Here is a 20936-nt window from a genome sequence, read left to right as displayed (position 1 = left end):
TGAATGTAAATAATGAAAGAGAATTTCTGCTTAACCCTTTATAGACCAACCACTGCCTGACCGAGTGTGACTGTAAAATTAACTCCCTTCCTCTTTCTTTACGTCAACTTTCTTCTGATTGGCTGCCTCTGATTGACATCATGCAGAAACAAACTGAGCCAAGAGTCTTTGAGGACCTAAGGCCGAGACCGAGCGCGCTGTGAAAAAGCAACAGCAAATTATGAATTTTTGGTAACATATATACATACGTGTCCAGTGTATATACGCACACTGAACTAATTGCATTGTTACAGGAAATATGTCCTTAAAAAATTTAAAAAAAGAAGTCGACATCTAGCCACGATGACCTGGCCCTGATGTTTTTAAACAAGAAAAGTACGGCACAGATATTCTGCATTTATCCAATCCTCATGAGAAGAAGCTGATCCAGGAGCTGAAGCTGCATCTATCTGTGTGCCTGAGCTAAAATAGTATAATTATAGTATAAATAAATAATAATAATAATAATAATACTATAAAACAGTATTATTTCCACATCATTGTACATGTTATGTTATTGTTATTTAGTACCAATGTTTGTTCTGAGCTACAAGCGTACTTTCACCAAATGCCGAGGTCTGATCGGTCAGATCCGTTTATTCGTATCCAAAAAAATCATCAAAAATTATGTTAAAAGTTTAAAAGTTTATTATGATTGGTCTTTTGTTTGCTTCGGGTTGACGATTTTTGTCCAATGACTGACAACTTTTACAATGAGTAACATTAAAATTATAACTCTCAATGTCAAGGGAATTAATCACTTTTTTAAGAGACACAAAATACTTTCCTCACTCAAAAAAGATAGAGTGCAGATTGCATTACTGCAAGAGACTCACCTCACAGATTCTGAACACTTAAAACTCAAGCGTGATTGGGTGGGACAAATTTACTATTCCTCTTTTAACTCTAAAAGTAGGCGTTGCAATATTGATCCATAAAAATCTACCATTCACTCTAAATACTATTGTAAGGGATACGGACAGACGATTTATTCTGATTACTGGGCTTTTATATGGGGAGCAAATTCTATTAGGAAGTGTTTATGCACCAAATACTTTTGATAGATTGTTTTATTCAAACCTTCTGGCAAAAACCTCCTCTGTGTGTCCGAATCACGTAATAATTGGTGGGGATTTTAACTGTGGTTTGAGTCCTGAAACTGATTATAATCCACCAAAATCTCAACCACCTTCAAAAATGGCAAAGGCTGCAATGGACTTCTGCTCAGATCTTGGTCTTTTTGATGCCTGGAGAGTTTGTAATCCACATGTGAAAGACTTTACATTTTTCTCACGCCCCCATTTTTCTTTTTCCAGAATTGATTACATGTTTGTTTCTAGATCTGTCCTTGACAGAACTCGGGGTTGTTTGATCAACACATGCGCTCTCTCAGACCACTCATCAGTCTCAATGGAGTTATTACCACCTTATTATGATCCCTTGTCTAGACACTGGCCCGGCTAAACCCAGCTCTCCTTAGTGACCCTGAATTTGTAAAATATTTAGAAGATCAGTGGGAACTTTTTCTTTCTACAAATGACTTACCGGGGGTTAATGCTTCTACTCTATGGGAGGCGGGTAAGGCATTTCTCAGGGGCTCTATTATCTCTTTCACCTCAGCGAAAAAGAAGAGCACCTTAGCCAAACAGTTAGTACTTGAACGCAACATTACTAACTTGGAGAGGGAGTTTAAGAAATCCTCGTCTGTTTCTGTGCTTAAAAAACTGGATGCAGCCAGATCAGCCCTGGACCAACTACTAACTCAGAAAGCGGAAACTGCAATATTCTATGCAAAGCATAGATTATTTGAATCGGGCAACAAACCTGGACGCTTACTTGCCCGACTTGCCCAGGGGAAAAAGGGCTCTTATGCAATATCCTCTCTAAAAGATAAGAAAGGTGTTTTACAATTCGAGGCTAAACTTATCAGCAAAATAATGAAAGAGTTCTATCAGGACTTATATTCCCCTGAGTGTCAAAATACTGTAGACGCTAGGAAATTGTTTCTTGATAATGTTAATCTCCCTATACAATCAGAGGAAAGTCGATTAGATCTTTGCAGTCCTATTAGGGCGCAGGAAATTTTAGATGCAATCAAATCCTTACAGAGTGGAAAGGCTCCAGGCCCTGACGGGTTTGGGCCAGAGTTTTATGGTGGGTCCTTTATTAAAAATTTATGTAGAATCTCTTGAGAGGGGCACACTTCCACCCACCTTAAACCTTGCCCATATATCCCTGATCTTAAAGAAGGATAAACCTGCAGATCTGTGTACATCTTACGGACCTATAAGTTTACTCGGTGTAGATTGCAAGATTTGCAATTATAGGGCTCTTGCAATTTCACTGGATGCTGAGAAAGCATTTGATCGGGTGGAGTGGGAGTATCTATTTGATGTTTTGGAAAGATTTGGTTTGGGATCTGAATTTGTCAAGTGGGTCAAACTGTTGTATGGGGCCCCAGCTGCAAGGGTGTTGGTTAACGGCTCGGTCTCAGATGTTTTTCCACTGGGTAGAGGAACGCGTCAGGGATGCCCCCTTTCTCCCATACTGTTTGCACTTGCATTGGAGCCACTGGCAGAGGCTGTAAGAACTGACCCTGAGATCTGTGGGGTAACCTTGTTGAATACTGAATACAGAATTTCCCTTTACGCAGATGACGTCTTGCTCTTTCTCACTAAGCCAGAAACTAAGAAACTAAGCCACTAAGAATCTATTCCTGCACTGACACATATCATTAATCAATTTGGCCTTTTTTCAGGGTATAAAATAAATTATGATAAATCTGAAGCTTTGCCACTGGGTGATGGGGGGAGGTGGGACACTCCTCCTAATTTTCCTTTCAGGTGGTCAACCACTGGTTTTACATATTTAGGTATCAGGCTGTCCGCAGACACAACAGAGTTGTACAAGTTGAACTTTAAACCAATTGTGGGCTCAATCAAGAATGACCTCAATAGATGGTTTGACCTCCTCCTGTCTTGGATGGGTAGAATAAGTTTAATCAAAATGAATGTTTTACCCAGAATATTATATCCCATACAAATGTTGCCTGTCAGGATCAACAGAAAAACATTCTCAGAGATTGAGGGATATCTTTCTAAATTTATATGGCATGGAAAGAAATCTAGACTAAAGATACCGATTTTACAACTGCCTACGGATGAGGGGGGGCAGGCACTTCCTAACCTCGTATATTATTTCTGGGCTTGCCACACACAAATAATCTCAGGGTAGTTACATTCCTTTCTGTACCAAGGCGAGCCACCGGTAGATACTTGGTGCTGTGACCCTCTTTCGCTTCTTAGTCTTTTATCTATTGATCTGGCTGACCTTCCTCTTGGTGTCAGAAATAATTTCATTTTGATGCCTACACTTAAGGTTTGGCATAATATTGTTGTCCACGTCGGAAGAAGAGGTTTTTCTAGTGCACTACAACCTCTAATTAGGAATAAAGCTTTCCTCCCAGGTATTGACCTGGGAGGAAAGTATAGTATATTTGATGATTGGTGTTCTAAAAATATAAGATTTATTTGCGATCTGCTTGAAAGGGGTGGTTTTATGGCCTTTAATCAAGTTCAAATTAAATATAATTTACCACAGAAACACTTCTTTGGGTTCCTACAAGTAAGGCACTTTGTAAATTCCCTTAAATTTCCAGCCAATTAACCAGTTTTGAATCCTGTTGAAAGCTTTCTTCTTAAATTTAATGACGAAATAATCACAAAAAAGAAATTTATCTCTCTTTGTTATGGGAAGTTATTGTCTTTGAATTTTGTAACCACTGATAAGGCCAGGGTTCGGTGGGAAACCGACCTGGAAGTTCAGCTTAGTGCAGAAGCATGGTCCAAAACTTTTAGATCTGCCAAGAAATTGTTTTCCTGTAACAGACTCCAGGAAAGCCATTACAGAATCTTACATAGACTGCAGCGTACGCCAGAGTTTCTAAATAAAATTCATCCTCAGATTTCTCCTCTTTGTGTAAAGTGCAATACGGATGTGGGGACCTACTACCATTGCATATGGCAATGTCCTTTAATTACTAGATTTTGGAAAAATATTGCTATAGAGCTTCGCTCAATCCTTCTCCAGTCGATCCCACTGAACCCTGGGCTGTTCGTTCTGGGTCTATCTATAGAAGGGCTCTCTCTGTCTTCTGTACAGATGCTTTTGTTAGGTAAACTTTTACATTTAGCGAGGCGATGTGTACTGTTTCAATGGATTCAGAGACAGCCCCCCACTGTTACACAATGGTACAGAGAAATGTTCAAGGTGTGACAATGGAGCGCCTTAGTGCCATCATAAAGGGCAATTGTAATGCATTCTGTAGGACATGTAGCCTTTGCCTGATCACCTACCTCGTGACCTTGCTGTGCTATTACATAAAGGGGGATCACATTTTGTTTTTAAACACAATAATTAATGTCTGTATTCCCTTTTTTTTCTCTCCCCTTTTTTTCTTTTCTTTTTTCTTTCCCTTGACTTCAAATGTGAAACGCTGTACATATTTTGACCCAGACATGTATATCTGTAACTCATGTACCTGTATTTGTTTTTTCTTCTCTTTTTCTTATTTGTATTTGGCTGTGCTGATTTGTTGCTGTTTGTGTTGTTCCAAAAATCAATAAATCATTGTTTTAAAAAAAAAATCAAGCTGAAATAATGCTGAAAATTCTTCCTGTGAAATTACATGCTCGGTGTCAATGGCTGCATTAGGAAGTGAGCCCAGAAATATTTTCAACAAACAAAATATCTGCACGAATTTGACGCGTCCGGTCTGTAAAGGCCTCGTCCAGCCTGAAGCTATTGTCACTGTTTGTCTTCTGAAATTACAGATACATTTTTCAAAGTTCGTCCTACAAAATGTTTATATTTATTTATGTTCTGCCTTCCTTTACCTTAAGTACAGTAATGTTCCAGGTGAAACTCTCCACGGCTTTGTTAAGCTTGCGACCCTTTAGTCCTTCCTTCTCTCCAAGCCGAGAGAGATCCTCGTGGAAGTCCATTCCTGTGAAGCACGAAAGCAGGAGCATTATTGAGGCAGAGCAGCTTGGGAATCGGCAAATCAAATTCAGGTGAAATATAGCTGTCAAGCGTATGGATGATTTCCCTCAGCTATCCCAGTTGCAGTTCCATGTGTGTTGTCGTATAAACCAGACTGACATGTTTACGTAAAAGCAAAAGCACTGACACATAAAGGTCAATCATCCAAAGGCAAAAACACGCTGGAAAATAAGCTGTTCAGAAAATCCAGTACAAATGTGACAGAGAACAGCTGACTTATTGTAAACAACATTTCAAACAGAGATACTTTTGTAAATATGTGCCTCATGGGAACCCAATTTAGAGAGTGCTACAGCCACCACATGCAAAGCTGTTTACTCGCAGAGCCATTCTCTGAGGAGTCACCCTAATTAAGCTCTACTGTTAGATGTTTCAGTCAGACTTGCTTATTTGATGATTTGTTAGAATTTGGGAATATCCCATGCTGCAGATCTTTTATTCATGAGACCTGATCAAAACGACACTCACACCAGCCACGCAGCCTTTCATCCATCTCTGCATACTTTACCTTCCCTCTGCACCTGAGCGATCCTCTCCTGTACTGCATCAGCATTCTCGATCAGCTGTTTCTGGGCAGCAATCATCTGAACAAACAGGAAGACAATTTCTATGTTCACTTTTTGGTCCTTTTATATGTTCAAGGTTTATGAAAAATACTATGTCAAGTATTCAGAAGGCAGTACAATATATGGACAAAAGTAATGAATGTTATTGCTACTGCATCTACTGCAGTGATATGCAGAGGCACCACTGTGTTGAGACTCAAGTACAGACTTTCAGCTTAAATGCAAGAGGTTTTACAAACTTCCATTTTCAGAGGTTCAAATTAATTGGACAATTGACTGACAAGTAGTTTTGCGGCCATGTGGCCATGTGAGGCCCTTTGCCTCGTATTTCATGTCAAATGAAGTGGACATAATATCTGAAGTTGATTCACAATGTTCAATTTGTATTTTAAAGATTGTCACAGTAACATTAATGTCATTTTAAAGGTGATGCCCAAAGAGATGTGAGGGCAGGTGAAGGAGGCCATCATTAGAGACAAAACAAATCTTTCAGAGAGAGAGATTAGGCTAAATCATCAGTGTGGTGCACCAAAAGGTCTGAAGCTGCTTGTAGACAGAATTATTTCCATGGTTGAGAAAAAGAACTTCACAACATCGAAGCATTTCACGGGAGGAAACAGAATATTTGACTTCAGGTGGACATCGGCTTTTTCTCCAAGTATTAAAACCTTTTTATATTGAAATTCATGTTAGATTCTCTCATTAATTTTGAACATCTGAAACTGGGGGACTGGGGATAAAATTGGCTGTAATCTTGAAACTGTGCATGTAAAACCCCTTAAATTAACGCCCAAAGTCTGAACTTATCACATACTGATTGTTTGATTTACAATCCAATGTGATGATGTACAGAGAAAAAACAAAAATGATCTTTGTCCCAAACTTTATGGATGGCACAAGTTATTTAAGATGAGACACTGATTGTACCAACCGAATGGTAAAAGGACGTTTGTGCAACAGCGTTGGGGATAAAAGACTAAATGCATGCTGCCGGGTGTAGCAAAATACACTGTTCCAAAAAATAGTAATGTCAAAGTATCTTACTGTATATTTTACAGTTTTGTACTGTCTTTCTAGAATATCATTAAATTTACATAAGTAGACTGTGATCTTACATGTCAAAAGTAAAATAACATAACATCACTGTACATATAGTAAAACACAATTTACTTGTTTTTTAAATATATTTTTTTGTACATATGCATATTTAGATTGTAAAAATATATTCAGAAATGTATCATGATTTCACAAATATCTGTCCGTTATTGGAAAGATCGAACTGTTGAATTCAAATGTAATGCTATGGATGTTATTTTACGGTAGTATTTTGGCGCCCCAGCTGCCGGAATATTACCATTTTTTTAAGATGTTTTTTTAACAGTGTAGCAGTACGATTACCCTGTCTGCACTCAACAAAGTGTCATGAATAACTCTAAGTAACACTTTTTCTCAAATGTGTTTGGATTTTTCTAAAGCCAGACTGAAATTTAGTTCCCGTCCATTACCTCTAGGAGTCTGTGGAAGTCTTTAAGCGAACCCTTTGCAAGCACATTGGAAGTAAATGAGGGAAAAGTATCATGCTGGATATCTGGACTCATATGGACTGAATAATATGTTAGGCCACATCGCTTCATGGAAATGAAAATTATCAACTTGCAGAGGGCTGAATTCAAAGACACCCCGAAAAGTGAAAAAAATTATGCAGCAGACTAGTTGATTTTGTCAAAATCTCACTATTTTCACCATTTTCGCTTAAAATGGTAATTTGTATGGCCAACATGTGGTTGTATGCATGCCTGAAAATATCAGGGCATGCTCCAAACGAGACAACAGATGGTGTCCAGGGGTCTCCTCCCAGATCTGCACCAGGCTGGCCAGTCAATGGAGGAACTGCCTGTATACTCTCACCACATGAGGCCGAGCATTGTTGGAGGAACCCATGCGTCAGCACGGGTTCTGACAATGAGTCCAAGGATTATATCTGGATATCAAAACTCAGTCAAGGTGCTGTTGCCTAGTGTGTAGAGAACTAAGCAATCCCTCCATGGATATGCCTGCCAAGACCATCACTGACGCACCACCAAACCAGTCATGCTGAACGACATCACAGGCAGGATAATGTTCGAAGCTCCCCCAGACCCTTCCACGTTTGTCACATGTGCTCAGGATGAACCTGCTGTCTGTGAAAGACACAGGGACCCAGTGGTGGACCTGCCAATTCTTGCATTCTATGGCAAATACCAACTGGGCTCCAACGTGCCAGGCGTCGAGTTCAGCGCTCACTTAAGAGTGCCTGGGCCCCAGGCCAACCTCTTCAAGTCTGTTTCTGATTGTCATAGCAGGTTTGGCAAACATTGTTCTGCCTGTGACCAAACACTCATACCTGTGGCCAGCTCAAGGTCATTTTGTAGCTCTGGGAGTGCTCTTACTTGTACAAACTAGCAGAATGCTCCAGTTGATGCAATAATACCACTGATCATGGACTATTTACGGAAGACATTTCACAAACTGACTTTTTGCAACAGTAGCATCCCAGACTCTTTACAACAATCCATTTATTCATAAATGTTTATAAAGGAAGATTGCATTGCTCAGTGTTTGACTTTGTGCAGATATAAGGATATAAGGGCCTAAAAACACCTGAATTCAAAGATTAAGAGGTGTGGCCCAATATTTTAGTGTAGTGTATTTGAAAATGTGACATATCACATAGTCTGGGCCATACAAGATCTAACCTTTACCTGATTTAAATGTGACCATTTTCTTCTTCCAGATACTCTCCTGGGAATCTCAGGGCTACAGATTAAGGTTTTGAATCTCAAGGTTTCCTGGAAGTCCCATTATGACTATTAGGAAACGATGTAAAATAGCACTGTGCACTCTGAACCAGACAGAGAGCAAAAATCATCGTGAAGGATCATCGTTGGCGTTGAGAGGCGTGCCTCCAGCTGTTTTCCCCCAAAGGTGGCACATAAAGTCAAGAGCGTGTCCACGGCCATGCTAATATTATTTGAGACATTCACGAGGTTGTTCTTCCCTCAGAGTCACAATGTCCAGGCATCAGTTCTACTGTAATGTCATGAGGGTTCTGAGGGATAGCTTTCAATGTAAATGACCAGAACCTTTCTGGTACTTTGTTCTTGTTCCTTAAGTTTAAAATCAAGTCAAAGTGCAGCTGTTTTTACACACTGGAGGAGATTAAAAATGTAACGGAAAAGAATGGGACTTCCAGAGAGCAATCTAAATATAGTAGAACAAGTCCAGAGATGGAGAGATCAGCTAAATGGGCAACTTATTATCAAGTATTAAAAGCCCCGGTCATCTGGGCCTTTCTGTGTGGAATTTGGATATTCGTGCTACACCTCTCTGAGTGGGCATACTCCAGATTCCTCCCACACTCTAAAGACATGCATATAAAATTAACGATAGGTAATAAGTTAATAGGCTCTCTTTATACATGGCTAAATCACCTGGTCGGGTACAGATTATCCCCAGAGATTTTGTTTACAAAATGTCTTTCTTTGTTTACAAAATGTAGTATGGATACTCTTTAGGGGGTATATCGTTTATATGTGCAGGGTGTTATGCAGTACGTTAAAAAAAACACTGAATGAAGCAAAAAAGTGTGTTGATGTAACTGCTGATGTAACATTGGTTGCCTGTCACTTCCAAGTCAACTCTCTCACCATTACACTGATACTCAGGCGTACAGTACGTACTCTAATCTCTCAGTTACTTATATACATGATACAAAACTGAGAGCAAAATGACATACAGGCATGTACTGTAGCTTAAATACAAGCAAAATAACTTTTTAACAGTGTACTTAATCTCTTGATATTAAGAATCTCTTTTGTCAGTGTGTCCTGGGCTGAGACAATATACAACTTTCTGATCACAGCTTGTGCAGATATGAAATACAACAGAGCTGAAAATATTAGACTATGGTAATGAACTGATCACTCTTAAGTAGGTTTTGAGCAGGTTCCATCTTCCTTGATGTAAACAGGTACTGTTTTTCTTTGTTTTAAAATAACCTAACCTAAATCATTGGGTGAAACAAATGATGACATTTTACATTAAACTTATATAAAATCAAGTAACTGATCCTCGATTTTCTTCTAATTACATCAGTGTTCTGCTGGAACACTCTGGGTCCTGGTATCCCTGTGGATGACACGTACCACCCACTTAAACAGCACTGCAGACCAAGCAGCTTGGGTTAGTACGGCAAAGTTCTGCAACATGGGAACATACTGATGTCATTGCTATCTCTAAATAATGAAGAATTTGCTAAACTAACTATAGCAAGAGTTGTAACTATATTTTCTCATTTAAATCAGTCAGGTTGCCTCAAATCACTGAAAGAAATAAAAAGGGAAAAAAGGGCTGAATACAGGAAGAGAGAGGGAGCTTTTTGTGTGGTGACTGAGCGCTGTGTGTTTGTGCTCAGAAAGGCTGAAGAGGTGTGATGTTTGATTGGAGATCACACCAACTATGGCATCATGACACTGACCTGCTGGGCTGCATTTGCTGGGTTTTGCCGCAAACATCATCAGCTGCACTCACATACGTAAATAACCACATTGTTCTGAGGTATGTGTAGGAGTAAATAGCTGAGCACTAAAAGAGGTGGGAGAGTCTCGTCCTGATCTAATGCAAGAGGAGATTGAGTAGGAGGTGTGTGTGTGTGTGTGTGTGTGTGTGTGTGTGTGTGTGTGTGTGTGTGTGTGTGTGTGTGTGTGTGTGTGTGTGTGTGTGTGTGTGTGTGCGTGCTCGTGGGTGACGGTTTCATGCATGTCACCACAGAGCTGCTGTATAATTAATGCCTATAGACGATGCAAATGTACGTAAGCAAAGGTCTGCACACTCAGTGATGCAGTGTTAGATGTCAAAAAAAAACTTCACAAACTGTGGAAAAGTTTCTGATGCTAAAGGTTTCAGCCAAAGGAGCAAAATTAGCAAGAGCAGCATAATGAGGAGCTCGTAAGTGACACAGAGCTCAGGAAGATACATATCATGGTCTAACTACATATACGTAGGTCTCACAAAGCACAGTTAAAATTAGCACTGCAAACACCTAGCATGTCAAGTCTCATAATCATTATATTTATGATTTCATTGGCTAAATTCACTCTTTCTGATTGGTGCAGATGGTTGTTTTGAAAAAAAAAAACAACTACTGAAAATTAGGTTGACATTTGACCTCAAAGAAAGCTATGTCTGAGACTGGGTGTGGTTTAACTGACATTCTAGGTCCTGGTGACTGAGAAACCACCAGGTGGAAGCTAACCAGGAGCATTATTCAAACCTAAACTTCAGTCCCCAGCTTATGGTTTGATCCAGACCTGGAGATTACTAATGATTATTAGTCTAACCCCCTCCGTGAATCGCTACCTTATCGTGGTGGTGGGGTTTGTGTGTCCCAGGGATCCCAGGGGCTATGTTGTCCGGGGGCTTCTGTCCCCTGGTAGGGTCTTCCATGTCAAGACCCTACGGAAGACCCTACTATCCTGAAGGTTCGGGATGTTGTAGGGCTTTCCTGGTTGACAAGCCTTTACAATGTTTCGTGGAGATCAGGGGGGCACCTCTGGATTGGCAAACCGGGGTGGTGGTTCCCATCTTTAAGAAGGCGGACCGGAGGGTGTGTTCCAACTACAGTGGCATCACACTCCTCAGCCTCCCTGGGAAAGTCTATGCCAGGGTGCTAGAGAGGAGAGTCCGTCTGTTAGTCGAACCTCGGATACAGGAGGAACAATGTGGTTTTCATCCTGGTCGTGAAACACTGGACCAGCTCTTGATCCTCTCAAGGATACTTGAGGGAGCATGGGAGTTTGCCCAACCAGACTACATGTGTTTTGTGGACTTGGAGAAGGCATTCGTAGCAAGAGCTTGGTCCGCATAGTCAGACAACAAGTCAGACTCACACCCGGTGGGTGATGGGCTCTGCCAGGGCTGCCCTTTGTCACCGATTCTGTTCATACTTTTTATGGAAAGAATTTCTAGGCGTAGCCAAGTGGCAGAAGGCTTTCACTTGGGTGGTCTCAGGAGCTCATCTCTGCTTTTTGCAGATGATGTGGCTCTGTTGGCTTCATCGGGTGATGGCCTCCAGCTCGCACTGCAACGTTTCACAGCCAAGTGTGAAGCAGTGAAAATGAGAATCAGCACCTCCAAATCTGAGGCCATGGTCCTCAGCCGGAAAAGGGTGGAGTGCCCACTCCGGGTCAGGGACGAGTTCTTGCCCCAAGTGGAGGAGTTTAAGTATCTCAGGGTCTTGTTCACGAGTGACGGGAGAAGGGAGATGGATTGGTGCTGCGGCTGCAGTGATGTGGACGCTGCACCGGTCCGTCATAGTGAAGAGAGAGTAAAGCCCTATAAGCCCCCAACTGAGTTCATATTTTTTGGCATATTTATCACACTTCCATGCTTCAGCTCATTAAACTAATTTTAATATTGGACCACGATAATCCAAGAAAATGCAAAATCCAAGTTTTAAATAATGATTGCCTTTGTTAAAAGACCACGTGAAAAAGTAATGTCCCCTAAACCTAATAACTAGTTGTGGTGGAATTTTGGCCCACTCTTTTGCAGAGGATTGTCTTAATTCGTCTGTTTAAGCGCCTTAAGATCAGAATAAACGGTGAGTCTGGACTTGTTTTGTTTTGGGGGGGTTTAGAGCCATCGAGAGGTGGACTTGCTGGTTTGTTTCAGACCTTTCTCCTGCTGCATAACATAAACATGCATGAGCGTCAGGGCATGAAATGACTGGGAATTATCCTTGCAGATTTTCTAGCAGAGAGCAGAATGGTTCATGGTTGGGCAAAGTGTGACAAATATGCAAAAATCTAAGAAATCAGGAAAAAGGGCAAATACTTTTTGACTCATGACCTCCAGCTTGCAGCAAAAACGTAGGTTACACCACTATGACGAGTGCAAGCTGATGGTCTAAAAAGTGTTGCATCATAAACAGGATTGGCCAGTTACAATCATTTTCCTAGAGCAACTACGATGCAGTTCACAGCGATATTTGTCTGTGCAGTTCGTCAGAAATTTTTCTTCATGTTTGCACAAGACAGGAATTAATGCAACTTTCTTTTTTAAGGAAGCAGTTAGCTCAATAAATGTGTCTTACTGACCGTTTCATAAGCAGCGAGCAGTTTGCGAGTTGGTTCCGAGAGGCCGACCAGGGGCTCCAGACATGGATAGCCATCCTTCAGAACCATGGTGGCCCCCATAGTGCCCTCAGGACTCTGTAGCCTCGTGCCCAAGGTCTGGATGCACTGCTTCAGTTTGGCCACAGTGGGGAGCCCACACTGCTCTTTGAAACTGGCTGTGGTGCTCTGGAAATGGTGTGAAGGTAAACAGACAGAGAAGAGAGGGAAAATAGTGTTAGATCTGATGTACAGTTCCGGCTGTAAGATTAAGCTGGGAAAAGCCAAAAATCATGACACGGCCCGCTCACTTCCCCTCCCTTCCCCTGTCATCTGCTGTCTCCCTTGTGAATTAAATCAATATGGCACTCACTGCTGCCTTTAATCCAGTGAAATCAGTCTAAGCTTAAGCGCATTTAGCAAAAAAAGGAGACAATATGGCATAAATCTGGAACAGGAAATCAAAGCAATTAGAGTGTGTGTTGGATGGGGGGATGCAAGATCGGGATGGTTCACAGATTTGAGTGTGACAGATTAAAGGACTCATTTGCTGAACTGCCATTCAGGGTCACTTCATAACAAAGGTAAAAGGTTTATTTCTGCATGTATGAGCACTAGAATATAAAGCCTCTGCTGTTGCACTGAATGCCATTTGCCACTTGCCACATCCCCAACTGGACTAGCAATTATCATGCTCCACCTGTGTGTAAGTGCATCTGTGTCTGTGAATGTGACAGACACAGAGAAGCATGATGAATAATATCTGTGGCAGATGAGCCCACAGCTGGACTCATGGCAGAGAGACAGAGAGAAGCAGGGTGTACAATGAGACTGAAGCAGGAGGATTAAAAGCAGTTTCTGAGTGAGTAAAAAGTGTTTCTGCGTAGCACTCGGTGTGTGTGCGTGGGTTTGTGTGGGAGTGTGTCTGACAGACTGACTGGGTGGGATTGGATGATCAATGAGATGGCAGGAAATTTGCTCTCTGCTTTCCACTGAAAAGGATTGACATTTTTCAACCAGAGATTCATTCCAGTTTTTAAATTCACAGACCTACACTACATGGATGAAACCGTGCAGTCACCCAAACATTACACACAAGCAGACATTTCTGTCGCATCATAGCAGGAAAATCATGTGTGTGTTCATAATAGCCGCATTTATCGTGGGCACTCTGATTCCTCCATCATTAATGTGGCTGATTGTCCTCCTGGACATTTTTTAAAAACTGTGGTTGTTCTATTAGGAAGCTGAAGATATTAGAGGATAGTTTGAACCAACAGAAACACGTTGGGACTCTGACATCTGAGAAGATTTTAAATTGATATTGTGAACTTAACAGCAGTTACAAACAGACTGTATATAAAGGATACAGCTGCCATGAAGTCACCAACTGGTTAGTGAAGTGGTTTTGCCATCTCCATCTTGGTATTTTGAAACCAGGTCTAAGCCAATAAACATATCATAGACTGGGCCCCATCTTAAGAAGCTCATAGTATCATATCACCCCAACAGGGCACTTCATTATCAGCCTGCTGGTTTACTTGTGGTTCCTATGATATTTAAAAGTGGAATGGGAGGCAGAGCCTTCAGCTTTCAGACTCCTCTTGTGTGAAACCAGCCTTCAGTTTGGATTCAGGAAACAGACATGCTCTCTAGTTTTAAATCTCTCTAAGTCTTTGGCAACTGGAGGCTTTCAATGATGCACTGAGTGTTTTTTAACTCTGCTTTTAATCATTAGTTGTTACTAATCTCTGGCTGTCTTCCACAGTGTATCTTTTGTCTCGTCGTCCACAGCTCACCAAAAACCGGTCATGGCTGATGGCTGCCCCTCCCTGAGCCTGATTCTGACAGAGGTTTCTTCGCGTTCAAAGGGATTTTTTCGTTCCCACTGTCGCCATTTCCATGCTCACAGGGGGTTGTCTAATTTTGTGGGTTTTCTCTGTATTATTGTAGGGTCTTTCCCTTACACTATAAAGCTCACTGAGGCAGCTATTGTTGTGATTTGATGCAATGTAAATAAAATTGAACTGAATTGCTGTAACTAGTGATTAAGACTATAACATCACCTGCTAAGTTTATACTGTAGGTCACACAGCAAAGTAGGCGAGGGCTGTTCGTCCTTAAACTTCTACACAATTGGAAGTCTTTTTGTTTGGCTTCAGACCAAGAAGTTACATCGTTTAGGTCTTTTAAGTCCAATACTGACTCTTTTAACTGCATGGGTGGTCTCCACGAACTCCTGGCTGTATCTTATCTTATACAGTAATGCCTAAATACTGACTTATCTGTCTTATCCTGCTTTGTGCTTTTAAACATTCCCAGTTAATTTCTTTCTATTTTACATTGTAAAATTATATTTAGCAAGTATTTCATATCAAAACTTTTTAGTGAATGAAAGAAGAAAAGCACAAGTATTTCTGTCCCCTGCCTTCTGCTATACTTTAAAGTTGCTATTCCAGGTCATCTGAATCACGTAGTCAGGTGAATTGATTAAGGCCTGGTGTGGCCACACTTCACTGTGGCTCACTAACAGTGTTCAGAGGGACTGTGTATTATGTGTGTGAGTATCAGTTTGGACACTACATACGCCTCGTTCGTTTTCAGCACCTGGGCTTTGGCCAGTGTAACTGGGCTGATTCTGGATTATCGTTCACATAAGGTCACGTCATGCCTTCTGGGATTTAGCCTATCATTGGGTCAAACCAGTTTTGGTAAATGGTATAGAGGCATTGGATTGTATTGGAGTACCTAAACAACTGGTTTTATGCACAGAGCCGCTACCTCCAGGAACAAGAAAGTCCTAGTTTCAACACATATATGGGTATAAGGTATATATTAACATCACAATATACCTCTCTAAAAACAGATCCAGTGCAAAAAAGGATTCTTTTCACATTGCCCACCCATACATGTTGGTGTTCAGTGATAAGATGGTGGGAGCTGAGCGACCAGGTTCTATTTTCGCTGGTATTTATAATCCTCCTCCACTCTTCTCACTGACTCCTTTGTCGCTGCCTCGTCCTCCTCCTCCTCCTCCCCCACTCTCTTATTCACTCTACAGACAAGTCTAATTCTACCTGAGAGCTGAGCTCCAAAAAACTGGACTTCTTACTGCTCACTGAAACCTGGCAGCACGACTCAGATTATGCATCCCTCATTGAGCTGTGCCCGGAGGGTTATTCTTTAATCAGCCAGCCACGGACGTCGGGCTGAGGAGAAGGCCTTGCTGCGGTGTTTCCCAGCCATTCATCCAAAGTCAGTCACTTCTCTTCGTTTGAGCTGCTGCTCTTTAAAGTTCGAGAATTTTATTTCATGCGCTATAGTGTACCAATGACGCGGTCAAATCAAAGTATTTTCAAATTACTTTTTGTCTTTCACCCTGAATCTGTCCAGACTAGTTATTTCTGGTGATTTTAATATTCATATCGATGACGACTCTTTCTGCGAGGAGTTTCATCAACCTTATGAACTCTTTTCATTTTACCCAGCATGTATCTGGCCTCTTTTACACAAAAGGACACCCTCTTGTTTTAACCTTGGGCTTTAACATGGATCTTATCTGCCCCTGTTGTTATTTCTAATCATTACTGTGTTGCTTTTAATTTACTGTTATCTCCTGTTAGTGATGTAAATGTCTTGACTAACCACTATTGCCTTTCTATTTTAGACAGTGTCTGTCCTTTTTACAAAGAGATCAGCATCTGTTTTAAAATCCTCACCGTGGATTAATGGCCTTATCCACTCTTTAAAGCGTTCTTGCCGGAAACCTGAACACTTGTGGAGGAAAAGTCGTTTGCAAGTTCATTTAATTTATGTCAAAGATATTTTGGTGTCTTTTACTAATTCTGTTAGAGAAACGAGGGCTGCCTGTTCTCCAGTCTGGTTTCTAAAAGCACAGGCAATCCTAAGGTTCTGTTTAACACTATTTATTAATAACATTGTTACCCCTGCTTCACCTGCTGTTCCCATGTCATCTGACATCGACTGTGAAAATTTAAAAAAAAATCACTCATATTAGAAATAACCTTTCTCTGTCAGCTGTCCATTTCTGCCCCAGCTCAGCTTGTAAATTTAGATCATTTTATACTTGTTTCTCTTCCTGAACCAACCCAGTTGGCTCTGTGAAAGTCTGTTGTTGTTTAGACATTTTACCTGCTTCCCTGTTTAAAGATGTTTTTCGCTCCATCAGCCCTCATATTGTTAATTCCTCTCTGGCCTCGAGTCAAGTCCCGATTTACTTTAAGAATGCGGTTAGTCACCCTATCCTAAAAAAGCCACACTAGACCCTTCTCTCTTGGGCAGCTATAGACCAATTATTATTGAGAAAAATGTTGCTAAGCAGCTAACTGCTGTTTTAAAGAACATTAACAGAGATAGCTCTTCTCTTATCTTTAATGGTGTTTTGGTGCAAAGTGACACAGGAAACTGTCCTGTCCTCCTTATGTTGGACCTAACCTCAGTCTTTGATACAGTTGATCCCCAGGTCTTGCTTGACAGGTTGAGGTATTGGGCCAGTATAATGGGATCTGCCTTACAGTGGTTTACTTCATATCTTTCTGATCATTCTTTTTGTGTAGCTACTTCAAATTATAGGTCTTCTTTAAGCCATCTTCGTTTTGGTGTACCTCAGGGTTCGGTTTTGGGGCCCTTATTATTTCTGTTTTTTAGCACACTTTGAGCACTTTTAACGATATCTCATATCACTGCTGATGATATTCAGTTATACATCCTTTTAAGCTGCACAAGGTATCAAAACTGCATCTCTTACACAAGGATAAAAATTTTCTCCAACTTAATGAGGAAAAAAAATGAAATTCTAGTTTTTGCTCCAGAAAAGCATACAACTCTAATAATGGAAACTCTTGATCTATTAGCCTCTTATGCCAAGCCTTTTATCGGGAACCTTGGGGTAAATTATGACTCTGGTTTTACTTTAGATGGTCACATTCAGACTCTGGTTTGTTCATGTTTTTATCACTTAAAAAGTATTGCCTAGCTAAATAGTATTATCTCAAAAACAGAATTGGAAACTGTTATTCATGCTTTTGTTTTTCAAGACTAGATTACTGTAACTCATTATTCAGCTGCCTAAACAAAGCATCACTGGACCATCTGCAGACTGTACAAACGCTGCTGCCAAAACACCAACGTTTTCTCACCTCACACCGCTACTCGCCCGACTCTGTTGGCATTCAATCCAGAATACATTTCAAGATCTTGGTTCTCACTTACAGGACTCTGAATGGTCAAGCACCAGCTTACGTCAAAGAACTTTTACATCTGTATGTTCCTAGCAGGTCCCTAAGGTGACCAAAGCCTGCTATTTGTGCCATGTACGAAGCTGAAAACCAAAGGTGACTAAAGGTGACTGAGCCCTCTCAGTAGTAGCACCAGGACTCTGGAACTCTTTCCTCCTTAGTTTGTGTCTGCAGACATCACAAACCTCTTGAGCTTTTTAAAAATCAATTAAAAACACACCTTTTTACAACTGACTGATTTGATGTACTGATGTCTAATGTTTTTGTTTTCCTTTGCACAGCACTTTGTGATCAATAGCTTGAAAGGCGCTAAATAAATAAAGTTTTACTATTTACTAATTTCAGAACATTCATAAAATCCTACACCATTCACCCTTTTTAAGCATCCTATCAACATTGGGTCAGTTCACAAGCCTATTTCACCTCTGAGGCCATCCAGTGAACATAATTTTACCAAAGTTTGGATGTCATTTATATATATTTATATAAAAATAAATATTTATATTATTTACATTATATATTTATATATTCATAAATAAATATTTATATTTGCTTATTTTTCATTTATGAAATGTAAATGAACCTTGGGTCTGTCACAAGCCTGTCGCACATATTATCAAAAGTCAGTCCACATCCAGTCTCACCTGAGCATCCTCCCGCAGGTCCGTCGCTTCTTTGAGAGGGCCACTGGCTGACTTAAAAGTCTCATCCACTACCTTGATACCAGTGTGCCTCACTGTGACGTACTCTCTCCCCCGTCTCCCCACCCTCCGCACCGAAAGACCTCGCCGCTGGGCCTTCCCGCCTCCTCGTCGGTTGGTGATTGCCACGTGGACAAACAGGCTGGTGTGAGGTAAGGGGTCTCCTGCCAGGCCCAGCAGGGGCACATTACGGTAGCCAGGCTGAAGGCACTCGAAGGCCACGCTGTACTGGCCGATGAAATCATCTCCGATGTAGTCATCGTCTAATACCACAAAACGCAGCAAGGCCAGCTCGGGCATATTTACCTGGGGACAGGAAATGAACAAAAGAGATGAAATCCATTCTGCTGTGCACCAGAGCAAAAATAAAACCACGGCCAGTGAACACTTTGCAGAGTACTGACCTACATTAATGCAACACACCTCGTCTGCCTCAAAAGACTTTCTGGGGGAAAATCTCGGATAATTTAAATGTTATTATTCCAAGTCTAATTCTGGTTATTGATCCATGCTCTTACTGAAACACAGTTTTATTCATACTTGAGGGAGAGAAGAAGAAAAAAATTTACCCTGGTTTTCAGAGCAGATATCTGCTATGAATTTTTGGTTGAAATGAGATCTGAGATCTGTTTAGGGTCAGGGGTATAGGGTTAATGTTAGATTTAAACCCTTTACATGGAATTTCTACCTATATTGGCATTCTGAATTGGAAACCTTATGACAGAAGATTTCCAAGGCCAAAATGCATGTAACAGATTTTCATTTTCTTGTAATATCTGAAAAACGGCTTGTTTAGCATGTGGCTTCAATGTAACAGCTAACATTATCCCCTGTGAGGTCTAAGGTCAAAATTGAACTTTGGGAAATAATGGGAAGTTTTTCATGTGTGCCATCTTCTTTGTTTCCTGGTTGCCAGGACTTGAGAGAACCATTTAATATAAACAAAAACCCTTTTTGAATAGTTTTAGTGTTAGGGCTTGGGTTGGGATTAGAGTCATCATAACTAAGAAGCTACTCTCAGAATATTAAAATGTTAATAATGAACGGAGACAGGACTCACATATTCCCATATCATGCCTGATCCTTCTCACATCATAGCAGCAAATGTCACTTTAACACCCCACTCACACAATATTCATTCCCAAATTTTGACCTGTAAATTTCCAGATTGTTTTATTCTATTTAACTTAATGTATATAATTCACTCACTTATTGCACATAATGTCCTCTTTGTATATATGTACTTACTTACTGTATATAATGTTTTTCCCTCACTATTTTGCACAGTCGAGGAGCGTATCAGGTCACATTTCACTGCGTGTTATACTTGTATAACTGTGTATGTGACAAATAAAAAGATCTTGAATCTTGAATCTAATGTGTTTATTCAATAATGGCATTCCACCAAGACAAGCAAGGCAAGCAGTGTTTGCCTAGTTAAATCTAAAAACATGATCTGTATCCTTTTATCTCAAACACTAGAAAGTATTTCACCTATACGCATACATCCTTTACATTACTGCGATCTTATTGCTGTAATAGTAATAAGCTCCACCTTGGCGAGTAGAACAGATGCAGCCATCAATTTCACATTAGAAATCAGTAATTATGTGAGTGACCAAATGTGCAATGATCAAACAGCCGTTTTGCAAATACACACCCTCATTTTTAAATAATATTTTTAACTCACTGTAGATATTGACAGTTAGGCATGTCCCACAGTGCTCAAGCCTTTGAATAATAACAGTGGCAAAGTGATTTCTTTGTTAATAATATACTATTACAGTATACATGTTCTGAAAGTCAAGATTTAGAACATGATGTATTGCTGTAGATTAAGCAAAGTATGAGCCCTTTGAAATAATTACATTCCATATGTCTGTGAAGGTTCTCAGTCATCCAGGTCATCGTAGTCAAAGGAGCTCAGACCTCTACATTGGAGAGACCAAACAGCCACTTCACAAGCGCATGGCACAACACAGAAGAGCCACCTCCACAGGACAAGACTCAGCAGTCCATCTGCATCTTAAGGATAAAGGACACTCTTTCGAGGATGCCAATGTTCCCATTTTGGACAGAGAGGACAGATGGTTTGAAAGAGGAGTGAAAGAAGCCATCTATGTCCACTGTGAGCGACCATCTTTGAACAGAGGCGGGGGT

General features: G+C 40.6%; 1 protein-coding gene across 1 annotated transcript in view; it reads right to left on the bottom strand.

The window, feature by feature from the left end:
* Positions 1-20936, bottom strand: part of plcl1 (phospholipase C like 1) — a 127602-nt gene that overhangs the window by 3234 nt on the left and 103432 nt on the right. The window contains exons 8-11 of the mRNA XM_026146001.1: positions 18720-19082; positions 12803-13006; positions 5609-5684; positions 4935-5044 (exon numbers count right to left, since the gene is read on the bottom strand). Of these exons, the coding sequence (XP_026001786.1) occupies positions 4935-5044; positions 5609-5684; positions 12803-13006; positions 18720-19082 (753 nt within the window). The remainder of the gene's footprint in view (positions 1-4934; positions 5045-5608; positions 5685-12802; positions 13007-18719; positions 19083-20936) is intronic.

The sequence above is a fragment of the Astatotilapia calliptera genome, chromosome 16 (genome assembly GCF_900246225.1).
Source record: "Astatotilapia calliptera chromosome 16, fAstCal1.2, whole genome shotgun sequence".
NCBI classification, from domain to species: Eukaryota; Metazoa; Chordata; class Actinopteri; order Cichliformes; family Cichlidae; genus Astatotilapia; species Astatotilapia calliptera.
Note: the sequence above shows the minus strand (reverse complement) of the source record. Positions and strands in the feature narration are given on the sequence as shown.